Source organism: Artemia franciscana, chromosome 8 (assembly GCF_032884065.1).
Source record: "Artemia franciscana chromosome 8, ASM3288406v1, whole genome shotgun sequence".
NCBI lineage: Eukaryota > Metazoa > Arthropoda > Branchiopoda > Anostraca > Artemiidae > Artemia > Artemia franciscana.
The window spans coordinates 46,436,849-46,450,843 of NC_088870.1; the positions used below are offsets into that span (position 1 = coordinate 46,436,849).

The 13,995-nt window shown below is 34.2% G+C and overlaps 1 protein-coding gene across 1 annotated transcript in view; it reads right to left on the minus strand.

The window, feature by feature from the left end:
• Positions 1-1,540: 1,540 nt before the first annotated feature.
• The window catches only part of LOC136030695 (tyrosine-protein phosphatase corkscrew-like), a 32,451-nt gene continuing 19,996 nt past the window's right edge, over positions 1,541-13,995 (minus strand). Inside the window, exons 6-9 of the mRNA XM_065709764.1 lie at positions 13,092-13,275; positions 10,339-10,490; positions 9,187-9,368; positions 1,541-6,483 (exon numbers count right to left, since the gene is read on the minus strand). Coding sequence (XP_065565836.1) covers positions 6,342-6,483; positions 9,187-9,368; positions 10,339-10,490; positions 13,092-13,275 — 660 coding nt within the window. The 3' untranslated portion in view covers positions 1,541-6,341. The remainder of the gene's footprint in view (positions 6,484-9,186; positions 9,369-10,338; positions 10,491-13,091; positions 13,276-13,995) is intronic.

The window sequence follows — 13,995 nt, forward strand, 5'->3', positions numbered from 1 at the left end:
CAGAAAGATCGCTGCTGACAATTTTCTTTTTCCTTTCACATATTAAAGTCAATTTTCTTATACACAAAGAAACTGAAGCACATTTGTGCTACAGTTTCTGGATTTTCATGGAAAAGTGCGGTTTCTGTGGCATACGTACTATAGTACGGTAATGACCGAAAAAATGCGATGAAGCACAAAAGTGCGACAGTTGGCAACCCTGCTATCAATACTTTTTTACATAAAAACTTTATTTTTCATTTTGTTTTTTATCCAACTACCTTATCTCTGCGTTACACAGCTTTATCATTAACTACGCAAAAAACAACCACGAGTCGATGCGCAACCTTATTCCAAAGTAATCACCGTCTTGCCAGCAGGTATTTGTAGAAATATGCCAGCCCTCTCTCCAGTGTCAGTGTTTCTCGGAGAAAACAGACATAATTATTGTTTCTCGCTGATATATCTATCATCTGACAAAATATTTGACCAGAAGTTTGACCAATTCATCGAGCTGTTTCAGTAGGATATTAGAATTTAGTCTTTTTGTGGACCTACTGAGTCTTAATCATACGGTGTCAAAAGTTTAGGGGGGTTGTAGGGAGCATTTTACCCATATTCCCCGCCAAAGTTGTTAAAAATAAAAGTTTCGGGGTATTTTCATTGGGAAATGCTTTTGTTGGTGTCTTCATTTAAAAAATTGGAAAACAACAAACAAAATTCTTCCCCCTCCTCTTTAGTTTTGAAAAATAGATCCCCCTTATATTTTTCTGAATTTACACCACTACCTAATCAAAACCTTGGTATTTGACTAAGTGAATGATTTTCTTATCTTCCTATGACATGAGTTATCCACATGACAATTTGAGGAAGTGGTGAAAATAAGAAGAAAATTTTTAAGAGTCGTTACTGGTTCTGATCTTAACGTAGCAATCTTCTGGTGACAAAAAACCCAGCTATTTTTTGTGAATTCGCTGTACACTCGATTCCCATTCGTTCCTGATGCCCTCGAGTCTGGGAAAATTTATTGGGCACATTTTAGATTCCACCAAGCCAAACTGGCTTTGCAAATTTGTTCACTGTGTGTTAGCAATAGACCTCTCTAGAGATTCCCGAATCCCTTTAAAATTTACATGAGTCTTTAAGAAGAACCACAACTCGCTGTGCTATAAATTTGACAATTATGTCAGGCCCCTGGCCTCCATTGTAAGTAGTTAATTCGACTGCTTATCTTCAAAAAAATCACTAAATTTATTTTAAGAACTTTCAATTTAATTAAAATACATTGAAATTTTCGAACTATTTCCTTGGTGAGTTTCACAACAATTTACGATTCTTTTTAAAAACGACTGGAAAGTGGAAAATTTGTTTGCTGTCTTGGTATATCTTGGACGAGCCCTGATTCGTCCAAAGAATATCTGATCAAATATCTTTTCGAAAATATACAAATAGTTCGCGTATGTAGCTGAAGTAGGAAAAAAGAAGAGAACCAGGAATGCATAAATTGCAATAGCTGAAAATCGAAAAAAACAACAACAAACGAATAACAAAAGCTAGTATGTGTGGAGCATTACACCGATATAATGAACATAAATTATCACTACAATAAATTTTGTTGAAAAATAAAACATAGTATAATACAATGCAATTAAATGACACAATTGTATTTAACCACAATTAATTATTTTCCTGACAGAGAGGGAGTTTCGTACTATTAAATTCCGTTTGCAAGATATTGCATTTAATGACACTGCAATAACATACACAATTAACTTATTTTCAAGTCTAGAAATATACGATAAGGCATTATATTATTAATATATAAAAAAAGAAGTTACATTTACTTTGGTCTTTTCCCTAGAGTTGTGTCTGTCAAATTTCCTTTTCAACAGATGGGTTTTCAGTGACAACCCCCTCAGGAGAAAATTCCAAAAGAAGCAATCATTCCTTAAGTACTCAGCATGTGTCCACGAGGTAACCCAACTATACCATACTTATACGTGTTTGCTGCAATAACCAGACAGGCGGTGGTAAAAGTAGATATAAGTCATCGGAGTAAGGGTAGTGAATGTACTTGTAGAAAACAGCCACTGACGCCACACCAAATCTCTCACTGAGAGGTTGTAAGGTTATCGGATTGGTGCTACAACTCACCCTTGAGGTTCTATTTAAGATCCGTTAAGGTGGTGCTAGTAGGGTTTGAGGAGCATCTACAAAACGCAAGTAGATCCATAAAGCATATGGTACACATGCCTTTGGATCCTCTGGAGTGGTGCTAGTAGGGTTTGAGGAGCCCCTACAAAAACAAGTACAGCTATAAATCATATGATATAAAGCCCCTTTTTTGGATCCTCTGGAATGCTGCTTGTAGGGTTTGAGGAGCCCCTACAAAAACAAGTAAATCAACAAACAATATGGTATAAAGACCCTATTTTAGATCCTCTGGAGTGGTGTTAGTAGGGATTTGAAATACCCCTACAAAGAAAAGTAAAGTTGTAAATCATCTGGTGTAAAGGCCCTATTTGGATTCTCTGGAGTGGTACTAGTAGAGTTTGAGGAGCCCCTAGAAAAAGTAGGCATCCGTATTTGGCAGTATGCCTAGGTAATTATCATTATTAGTATAAGAATAAAGACTAGTTAGCATGGTTGGGTATAGGGAGAAACTATTATCTCTGCAAGAAGATTAGCCATTAAAGGAAGCATACCAAGAGTGCTTGAGTGACAGGAGAAAAGGTTCTTGGGCTAGCCAAGTAAGATATATTTCAGAAAACCGAGGAAGAGCTAGGCGCTGGAATAACGGGAGATGATTAGGGCTAGAATAGGGAGCTGTAGTCAAACAAGTAAGAGTTATATTAGATAATTTTTGTTATGCCCCGTAAAGGCTTTTAATGTTGATAAATATCATATTATATCATCAAATGCAACAATAATAAGGCAAAATAAGTTTATGTTATTTTAGACGCGGTGGGGGGAGGAGGAGGTAATTTTTACACTTATTTCCAGAATCCTCTGCAAAATAGCTGGTCTGCTCTTTTGCACTTTGACATCAGCGCTGTTTAGCTTATGCTTCCCTCGGGAAATGTATAATTATTATATTTAGTAGGGTTGGGGAGGGGGGACGAGTTAATAACAGATTTCTCCCATAGGAAGTATATTAATACTTAATATGCTTTTTAAGGTCGTCCCATAGACGCTAATTTGCGTCAGGACTTATTTTCAATGAAAATGTTTATTTTTAGTTTAAATGGAGATTCACCTGTTGTATATTTTTGTGGCCTATTTGTTAATAAGAAGAAGAAAATGTTATATAGAAATATATAATAATATACGGGAAATTATAATAACGCGGTAAAAGAAGAACATTCTTTATTCAGGCTGGTTCCCTTTTCCTTCAAAAGTTCCATGGATTGTATTTTCCCAATGATTTGCCTGATTAAGTTTATTTTTTAGCCCTACCCCTTACGAAAAAAATAAAATTTTTGACCCTATTCAATCTGAAAGAGGCTGGCAGTAAACTGAAAGGTTCAGTAAATAGCCAAAGAGGACCATAAAAATATTAATGATTCAATTTTGGGCCATTAGGTTCACAGGCAGTCCGTTCAAGCACGGCTTCTTGCCTTAGAATCAGCCAAGACTAAGGTCCTATTCACTATGAAAGAGCCCAGGTCGTATACGGAACGATTCAGTAAAAAGGCCGAAAAGACTCAGTGAAAAACTATTGAAACATTATAGGGGCATTAGGTTCAATTATGTGTGCATTTAGCTGAATTGAAGTATGGAAACGATACTTTAAATCTGAGTTGGGAATTTCATTGTCTTGCATAAGCCAACATGTTAGTCGTGAAAACTTAATTTAAATATCCTTATGTTATTCATTTATACTGGTTTACTATATTTTCAATACTAAATCTTTGTTATAGAATTTTATCACTGTGGCAATTCACCATACTGGGTCTACAATAACGATCCAGCAGAATTTTGGACTACTACTGACTTTTCCTCAGTACTGATGGAATATTTCTTTTCTAATTATATCAAACGAACGCCACAACGAACTATTTCATATTCAAAACTTGAGTTTCTCTGAACTTTTCGAAACTATATTTTCAAACGATCCTATTAATAGCTGAATAAGCCTTTCAAAAGAAAAAGTGACTAAATTAACTTTTCGGGTTTACGTTTAGTTTTTAGGATTAACTCCCCCCCCCCCAAAAAAAAAAATTGTTTTGCTTTTCATATAAAAGTATGCTTTCATGTATTAATACTACTAATGGGCTAAGGGTGCTAATAGCGTGCAAGTACAGGCATACTCTAATAAATTTGAAGTTAAACTGATTTGTCCCAAATTAATACTAGAGTAAGTCATGTATGTTTATTTTATTTCATCAATTTTTGTGTGATTTACTTTAATTAATTTAGCTTCTGAACGGGACAGCTATTAAATTATTTGAAATTTGAACACAATTTTATCGTCTTCTTTAACCAATTTACCGACAAAGAAATATTGGGTCCAAGTGAGGGCTTAGTCCTCTACAGAACTTTCTGTTCAAGTTTTTTTTTAGATATTCAGGCGTTGTTAGCAGTCTCTATGTAGAAATTCAAAGAATTTAAAGAAAACAGGTCTCTTTCTTAGATATTCATGAATTATTAGTCATTTCTATGCAGAAATTAAAAGAATTTAAAGAAAAGAGTTTTTTTTTAGACATTCAGGCATTGTCAGCAGTCTCTATGTAGAAATTCGAAGAATTTAAAGAAAACAGGTCTCTCTTTTAGATATTCATGAATTATTAGTCATCTCTATCCAGAAATAAAAAGACTTTAAAGAAAAGAATTTTTTTTAGACATTCAGGCATTGTCAGCAGTCTCTATGTAGAAATTCAAAGAATTTAAAGAAAGCAGGTCTCTTTCTTAGATATTCATGAATTATTAGTCATTTCTATGCAAAAATTAAAAGAATTTAAAGAAAAGAGTTTGTTTTAGACATTCAGGCATTGTCAGCAGTCTCTATGTAGAAATTCAAAGAATTTAAAGAAAACAGGTCTCTTTCTTAGATATTCATGAATTATTAGTCATTTCTATGCAGAAACTAAAAGACTTTAAAGAAAAGAATTTTTTTAGACATTCAGGTATTGTCAGCAGTCTCTATGTAGAAATTCGAAGAATTTAAAGAAAACAGGTCTCTTTCTCAGATATTCATGAATTATTAGTCATTTCTATGCAGAAATTAAAAGAATTTAAAGAAAAAGTTTTTTTTAGACATTCAGGCATTGTTAGCAATCTCTATATAGAAATTCAAAGAATTTAAAGAAAACAGGTCTTTTTTAGATACTCAGGCATTGCTGGCAACATCTATGGCGAAACTCAACGAATTTAAAGAAAACAGGCCTTTTTTAAAGATATTCAGGAATTGATAGCAGTCTCTATGCAGAAATTCAATGAATTTAAAGAAAACATATCTTTTTTATATATTTAGGCATTGTTAACAATCTCTATTTTGGCGGTAATCCAAGTACAAATGAAAAATTATCATGGTTGCAGCGATTGCTATAACCTAGTAAAGAAGGAACCACGCCCATGGTAACAAAAAATTTGAAAACCCGCAAAAAAACTTCTTTGGTGCAAAAAATGCCATTTATAGCTGCTTCAAGAATAGTAACTATTACTTCGATTAGTCTTAATAGTAAAATGCTATTTTAAAGAAAAATTATGGGAATTCCGAAAAAGAGCCCGAAACGGCGTCAGGTCATAACGAAAAGTATTTAATTGGAGTCGTCATTACCGAAATCCCCAGACAGGAAACTTTACCCCCCCTCTCCTCCCTTTACCTTGAACAACAAGGAAAATCACTTTTTTGCATGAGTAGCACTGGCCTGTCCTCTTTTTTTCCATTCCTTTTATCTTCACCGCTAGGGTGAAACTGGAACATCACAGAGGACTGTTTAAGGGCTCATTTGAAAGGCATTTTCCATATTTAGTGCTTTAGTAACTAATAAGAGATATTATTGTAATTAAATGTAATTTTTGTCAAAAAGCTGCATCCTCATATGCAAGAGGATTTAGTATACGTGCATCTTATGACAAGGGATAGATAACAAATGACATCATATATAGTAGATTACAAACATAAATGACGTCACCATAAGTAACACCATTATCAGGTGCCTCAAAAAGAAAGCTTAAAAAGAGATAAAGACAAAGCCTAGGCTAAGAATATAGTTAATATATACGGTTATAGGCTACGGGTATGGTAGTTAATATTTATATACGATCACGAGTTGACGAAGCTACCCCTCTCTAAAAATTCTCACATAATATACTATTTGAAACACAAATGGGAGACTAGAATAAATCGCAGATAACTTTCAGCTAGGCGGTGGTGGTGCCGCAAAGGAAGGTGGCGGTCCAATATTGGCAGCACTTGTCAATAGCGGGAGTAAATGAGGCTTCTTATCTCTACTTGGAATGTTCTCATAAATCTGTGGCCTAAAAGCCTCGTCCACATTCCTGAATAAAGAAATATATTAATACTTATGAAAACGAAACGCAAATAGAGAGAATCAAAAAGGGGAAAAATCAAGGAGGCATTTGCATCTAACAAGGTAATGACACACTCATGGGAGAGGGAGGAGTGATGTTGTTATTTTCCATCTATCTCAAAATTTTGAATCAATAAAATTTAAACAAACACTACAAGTTCTGCAGAATACAAAACCATAGCATAGGTAGTTTTCAATATATAAGGGGCATGGGGCAAAAAAAGAATAGGTGATGAATGCCCCCCCCCCATGCAAACCCCTGGACTATAATTGCATTTTGTAGCTGACAAGAGAAATCATAAAATCACAACGCTAGTGCATCAAAACAGATGATTTTGTCACATCAATGTGAATACTATTGACAATAAAATCGGCAACAGGCTATATTTTGTAAATTTTAATGGTCAAGAACTGTCGGACAATAAGCATAAAAAATAAGAAAAACTAGCGTATACTATTTGTTGAGGACAGGCAGCACCTATACTAGCTTGCCCCCTACTCAAAACATAAAAATCTAACTTCCCCTCCCAATAAAATCCTGTTAGTTTCCACAAGACCCCCCCTCCCGCTGAGAGATAAAACAGACTAGGCTGACTGAAGTGTACAATTTAGCAGCTTTTAATGAAGAGTGCTATTGACTGCAAGCAATCTCTCTAATGATAAATGCTTGCTTGCCTTTAGGCCTCAGATACCTGTTTGATTATTTCCAAATTAACGAATGGCCAGGAATTACGAATACTTACCAATCGTAAAGTAAGACTTTTTAAGTTTGTGTGTCCCTACCTAAAAATATGTTCTGTTATTAATAGATATTAAAAAAGAAATTATTATATGATAAGAAAAAAAAAATCAAACTGAGTACATTTGAAACAACTATGTTCAAAGGCATATACCTTTCTTTTACCCTGAGATAAAAGAAATGTTTAAAAAAAAACAAAGGACAAAAATCATCGAAGGGTTCGAAAGACGTGCTACTCAAGCGATTAAGCAGAGGAAGGGACCTAGTTTTCATTACCTACGGAAATCTCGTCGCTCACCAATTTATTTATTATTATTTATTTTATTTCTAACCCGTCATACAATACAAAGTAAACAGAGACGGAGTATACAGACAAAACGACAAAAAAAAGGAATATGAAAAAAAAAAGAAAAAAAAAAGAAACATCACAACAATAATTTATAAAGAACATTCGATGAAGCACTGAACCGCTTTTGCATACATACAACTTTAAATATCACTGTACAGGAATACATACATACATACATGCATATTTAATTCCCATCAAAAAAAAAAAAAAAAAAAAAAAAAAAAAAAACTCACTACAGAAGAATACACAACACACAAGAAAAATAAAGAACACATGAGTATCTAACTACAAAAAATAAAAAACCTATTGCCTCAAAATAATTGCCCAAGGATGAGTAACAATTTTAGAGTTATATCTGGCGATTTGGGCTAATATTGCTTCATTAGGGTTGATGATCCCATACCGACTTGTCACAATACGGTTACTTGTCCATGGTGGAAGCCGTAAGAGGTACTTTGCATATTTATAATATGTAGACCGCAATTTTTTCTTATCTTCCTTTTGGAAAATCCTCCAAAAGGGACTTAGATACAGATAATGAGGAAGTGCCATTGCATTATATAGATGGGCCAAAATCCGCCGATCAAACTGACGCTTATAAACTACAACACGGCTATACGCTAAAGAGATCCGCTTCTGCAGATGACTCTGCAAAAGATGACGTGTTTCAAGCATAGACCGACCAATAGGGATCCCCAAATAAACTATGTGTTCGGCAAGCCGAACAGTAGCACCACCCAGCCTAACATCAACAGCAGACCCTTGCTTAGCATTAAATAACAACACGTCAGATTTCTTTTCGTTAAACTGAAGGCCTATTTTTCCATATTCTACTTGAAGCTGGATAAAATTCTCCTCTAAACCGTGAAGGAGGCGGCTCAAATTAAGTACATCGTCTGCATAGCTTATTAACGATAGATCAATTCCTCTCAGAATGTATGTCAGATTTGACTTAGATTGTGGTTTAACGATGCTGTTATTAAATGCGGTAGGTGATGTCAATGCACCCTGCCTTACACCTTTTTCAACGGGGAGTACCGGGTTATTTGTCAGGTTTGGTGTTATTGGTAGCTTAAGCCTAGCTTTTAAATTTTTATACATATCTTATAAAGGGTTTAACATACTTGGATCAACACCTACTAGGCCCATATCTAAAATAATCTGCTCATGAATTAGTGAATCAAAGGCCCTTCTGACATCATGTGCAGCGAGAGCTATGCTCTCGCTGCATATTAGTTATAAGCTTAAAGTCTTACAGACTTACAAAAAGAAATTCTACAAGGGCAAAATTGTATGCCATAGCTATTTTTTTTTCTACTTTAAACCACACTATTTAATAAAAGAAGAGACAAAACACAGAACAACCGACTGTATATTAAAGAGTTCTTTTCTGGAATATATTAATATGGAGAAACAAAAAAAAAAGAATGAGACAGGGAAAGGGAAAGAGAAGGAAACAGTGAGACAGAAGGATGGCGAGAGAGGAGAGAAGAGAGAGAGAGGCAGAGTGAGAGATGCAAGGAGAGAGCGGAAGAGTGAGAGAGAGAGAGAGAGAACTGATGGACAATAAACTGAGATCGTACTTAGCTAAATGAACTTCGGATGTACATTTGGTTGGTCCCTTTTCATCAAGTTTTCCAGACTGCATTGCAGGCAATACAGGAGTGGATGCAGCCAATTGGGGCGATACTGTCAATGGTGAAAGCCCAACGGCTTCGCTTGAATACCGAATATTGGTGTAGTCACGGCCAACCAATGCACTCTTCTATAAATAAAACAAGTGGTGTTCACTACTTCATAACAATGATTTAGAAATACGTTATGATGAATTTAGTAACGACCTGCACTCAATTTCTACTACTTTAACGAGTAGCACTTTGAAAAAATAAAGAATAATAATAATATCATAGTTTTATTGTACACGTAATGCTCACGAGGCACAGTAATAATCACTATCAATATCAATGAAAACAAGTCGTACGTTATATTGCATTTGGTAAAGAAATTTTTATTAACAACCTCTACTTAATTTCTGGAACTTAAAAGAGCAGCACTTATTGGTACTTTAAAGTACAACATTTATTAAAACACACACACACACACACACACACAAAAAAAAATTAAATGACCAATAAATGTCACCATACTTTTTAAAGTTGAACAGAATTTACTACTTTGACTTACACTTCCGGCTTGCATTCTTCGCATTACAGTTTCTATAGAATGTCAGGTCTTACGATACGACCCGGTCTCCTATAAGCCCGGCCTTTAAGAGTGAAAGCTTTTACCATTAGTTTTCAAAGAAAGAATAGATAAAACTTCACCTTACTCTTTCAGCTTGCATTATTTGCATTGCAGTTGCTATATAATGTCAGACCTTTCAATACGACCTGGTCTCTTACCAGCCCGGCCTTTATGAGTGACTGGTCTCTTTACTGGCCTTACTCTTTCACCTTGAATTATTTGCATTACAGTTTCTATAGAAAAACACGCCTTTCGATACGACCTGGTCTCCTACCAGCCCGGCCTTTATGAGTGAAGGCTTTTGCCCTTAGCTTTCAAAGAAAAAATAGATACTACTATGTCATACTCTTTCAGCTTCCATTCTTTACATTAAAGTTTCTATAGAATGTCAGGCCTTTCGATATGACCCTGTCTCCTATCAGTTTGGCCTTTATGAGTGAAAGTTTTTACCCTTAGCTTTCAAAGAAAGAATATATACAACTTCGACTTACTCTTTCGGCTTGCATTCTTTGCATAGAGGTCTCCATATAATGTTGGACAGCCATATAGACAAACTTGTACTGAGCTTCAGTTTGGACCATTCCTGATCTTTGAGAACGCACTGTCTGAATTGTTCTCTGAATATCAATCTCACAATTAGTCCCTAAAAAATCAAAAATAGCATTAGCAACTGTCTATACGGTTTACGTGCGGATCAATTCAGACTGGCAAAGGAAGAATATCACCTTTACAGTCTTATATGTCACTAAAACAAACATACATTATAATTAAGTTTAATTAAGCATTCCTCTTCTAAATTACCCTGTCTCTTTGGCAATGATAGAAATTACAATGAATCAATACATGAAATGTAACTGTGGGGATACCACCCCTCAACTCTCTTACTGCGGAAGTTATTTAGATAAAAATATGTTATACAATTATAAGGCGCGATTTAAACTATTAGTAAAAAGCATGAGATAGAAATTTTTTGTTTCAATTTTTTTTTTTATATAATCAATTTTTTTCCTGGCTGAGCAAAGCAAATAATTGTCGAGTGTTAACCATTCGTTCTTGTTCTCCTCATGGGAATTACAACTATGTATGTAATTCCTGGAATGAAAAAGAAAATGGCCAAGGAAATCATGAAAAATCTTGTAATTTCTTTTCCTTGGGCGGGGAGGTTATTCAAGACAATGACGGACCAAAGTCATGTTGCATGATATCATGGCAGAAATTGTTTTTCAGTAGAATCCTATTTTTTACATAGTCCATATAAAAATAAACGAAAAATATAAAGCTTTAATTTAAAGCTTGAGTTGGTTAAATTGATTCTTGGGTTGATAAGGTTATGAACAATGTTAGACAATTGCACATGATTTATTATAGAATTATTATTATTATTATAGATTTATTATTATAGAAATTATTATAGGTTTGTTGGATCTTAACGTAGATCAAGGGAGTGTAGAAGCACTCATGGAAAACATTTGAATATTCCTGCGGGATAAGGCTCCAAAATCTAACGCATATTTTCGTCTGCAGCTCGTTGACGACCGGTGTTTGTTTGCAACTGACCTTAACGCTTTCACATTCGTAGCAAAAAAGAAGACGCAAGAAATATGATACTAAAGGCTTGACAATGACATTAGTTGGCTGACGGACGCAACCGAAGCAAATATATAGTGTTTCTTATAACCCAGGGAAAACATCTTGAGCACTCGTTGATTACGTGAAAAATCAAGACAGATTGAGAAAAATTACAAATAAATAATAAAAAATTTTTCTTAAAAATTATCAGAAATTATAAATTTAAAAAAAAAAAGAAAAATTGAAAGATAGGTAAATTCTGGGGTTGCTCTTACTGGCGACCCTTTTGCAGAATTCCTTGTAAATAATATCCAAGATTGAACCTGCACAATCTTGGTTAGTTTTTGACTCTGTTAATAACGGATTCATCAAGTATCATCACCGGATATCGTCAAGTATTCACCGGGTATTGTCAAGATCAGGTTACTCTCGCACTAAGTTTGCTAATATTTCCTTCAAAACTTCCATTAAAAATAATCCAAATAATACAATTTTGATCAGCAAACGCTATTGCAAAACAGAGTAGAACTTGGTTCTATTCCTACCGGGTTTTGCCATTGCGACACAGAGATTCCTTAGCCCAGCGTGAAAAGTGAAAACCAATGTGAAAGAGACTTAAAGGGTTAGGTCACTTCTTTTTCCCAATTTTGACTAAATTGGGTCTCCCTACTCTTCAAGATTATTTCTAAGTGATATAAAAAATTTACATAAGAAAATATTGTGTCGACTTGACACCCTCCATCCAACATAAAAAATATCTTCGCGAGCACATACAAGTTTAGTATGTCGAGCAAATACAAGTTTCAAAAAAACTTTTTAAAACGCATCAAAAATTTGTTTATGTGCATTTTTGTTTACAAGTCGGACAAACATTTAGGGTCAAGTTTCTAAGCCAAAAGCTTTTCCAAAAGCTCGACTTGTTTTGATTATATATTCAATTAACACTTTTGACAAACAGGTTTTCCAAGAAAAGTTGGGAATTTTTATGGATTGGGATTTTTAAGAATTTGAGTCCACAGTCTGCAACACTGTATAATTAAAGATGCAATTTCTAAGCCAAGTTTCAAAAGATCTATCTCACAAACCTGATTCAACTTCAAAAGGAAATAGAGGAAAAAGATTTCAAGTTTGTCGAAATTCTTGTAAATTTTTTAAAAATAACATCTTATTATTAAGATTTATCAAAATAATAATTACCATTTCTAAATAAACAACAAAATCAAATTTATTCTGACAATACAATTTTAGAAAAGGCATTTTTAAACTTTTCGTTGCTATAGAATAAAGTTCGCTCTTTACTAGGTAGCACTTATCGCTCGATTATCGCTCGAGCCTAATATTAAATGACAAATTTCACAGTTCTCTATTCGACTTAAAAACAAAATAGAGTAGAAGGAGACTTCAAACAATGTGTGGTACACATGGCCGTATCCAGAGGGAGGGAAGGTTAGAGGGCTTGAATCCCCCCCCCCCCTTACCCAAAATGTTTGTCCGACTCGTGAAAACATGGCAAACATGCATAAAAAATTTTTGATGCGTTTTTTATAGTTCTATTCAATAAACTCCCCCTCTCCAAACCCCCCCACCCCGAACAAAAATCCTGGATACGGCCCTGATGGCACAAGTATATTATACATGTTTTCGCAAATAAAGCCCATCTTCAAATAATACAGACCGTGCTTCTTAATTTGAGTCAGTATCATGTCAATAACAATAAATGTTCCAGTTCTTCCAATTCCGGCGGAACAGTGAACTATGATCGGTCCAGCACCTTCGATTGCCTCCTGGCGGCTATTAACATCATGAAGAAAATTTAAAACACAGCCAGGGTCTGCAGGAACGCCATGATCTGGCCAAGCCTGCAGGAGATAATTCAAATCAGTTTTATTAAACAAGCTGCTAATAATCTCTCCACTAAATTCATGAACTACAAAATAAAAATAATAATAATAATAAATAAAAATAAATAATAAATAAAATAAATAATAAAAATGATAAATAAAAAATGTTGGAGCATACTTTGGAGTATTCTAGTCGTACCCTCTAATAATTTTTATGAGAGATTTTAATTAAAATATACTTTTTTATTATGTATTTTTGTTACTTAAATTACTGTAATTTTAGACATTTCAATATGAGTTATTATTCTATTTGGGGAAATTTTAGCGACTTGACAGGCTAGTATCATAAAAGAGTCTAAAATAATAACTTACTTTTAATCTGCTATAAAATTTAAAGGTGGAGTAAAAAAAGAAGGGAAAGATACAAACATTTTAAAAGAGCGAAAAATAAATCAAACAAGTAATAACAAAACGCGGGAACAAATAGTTAATTAGGGACTGAGGTAGCTTTCTAAATAAGGAGCGACCCGGCTTAATAGTAAATGAAACTCTAAAGAAAAGGAATTTTGATACTAATAGATGCACCAAAAGAATCTTTAGATTCTTTTGGATCAGAATTTTTATGCTGCTTTTGAATATATAAATTTCATCAAATTTTGTTGCTTTAGTTACTGTAATTTTCATCATTTCAGTATGAGTTATTATTGTATTTGGGGAAATTTTAGTAACTTGACATGA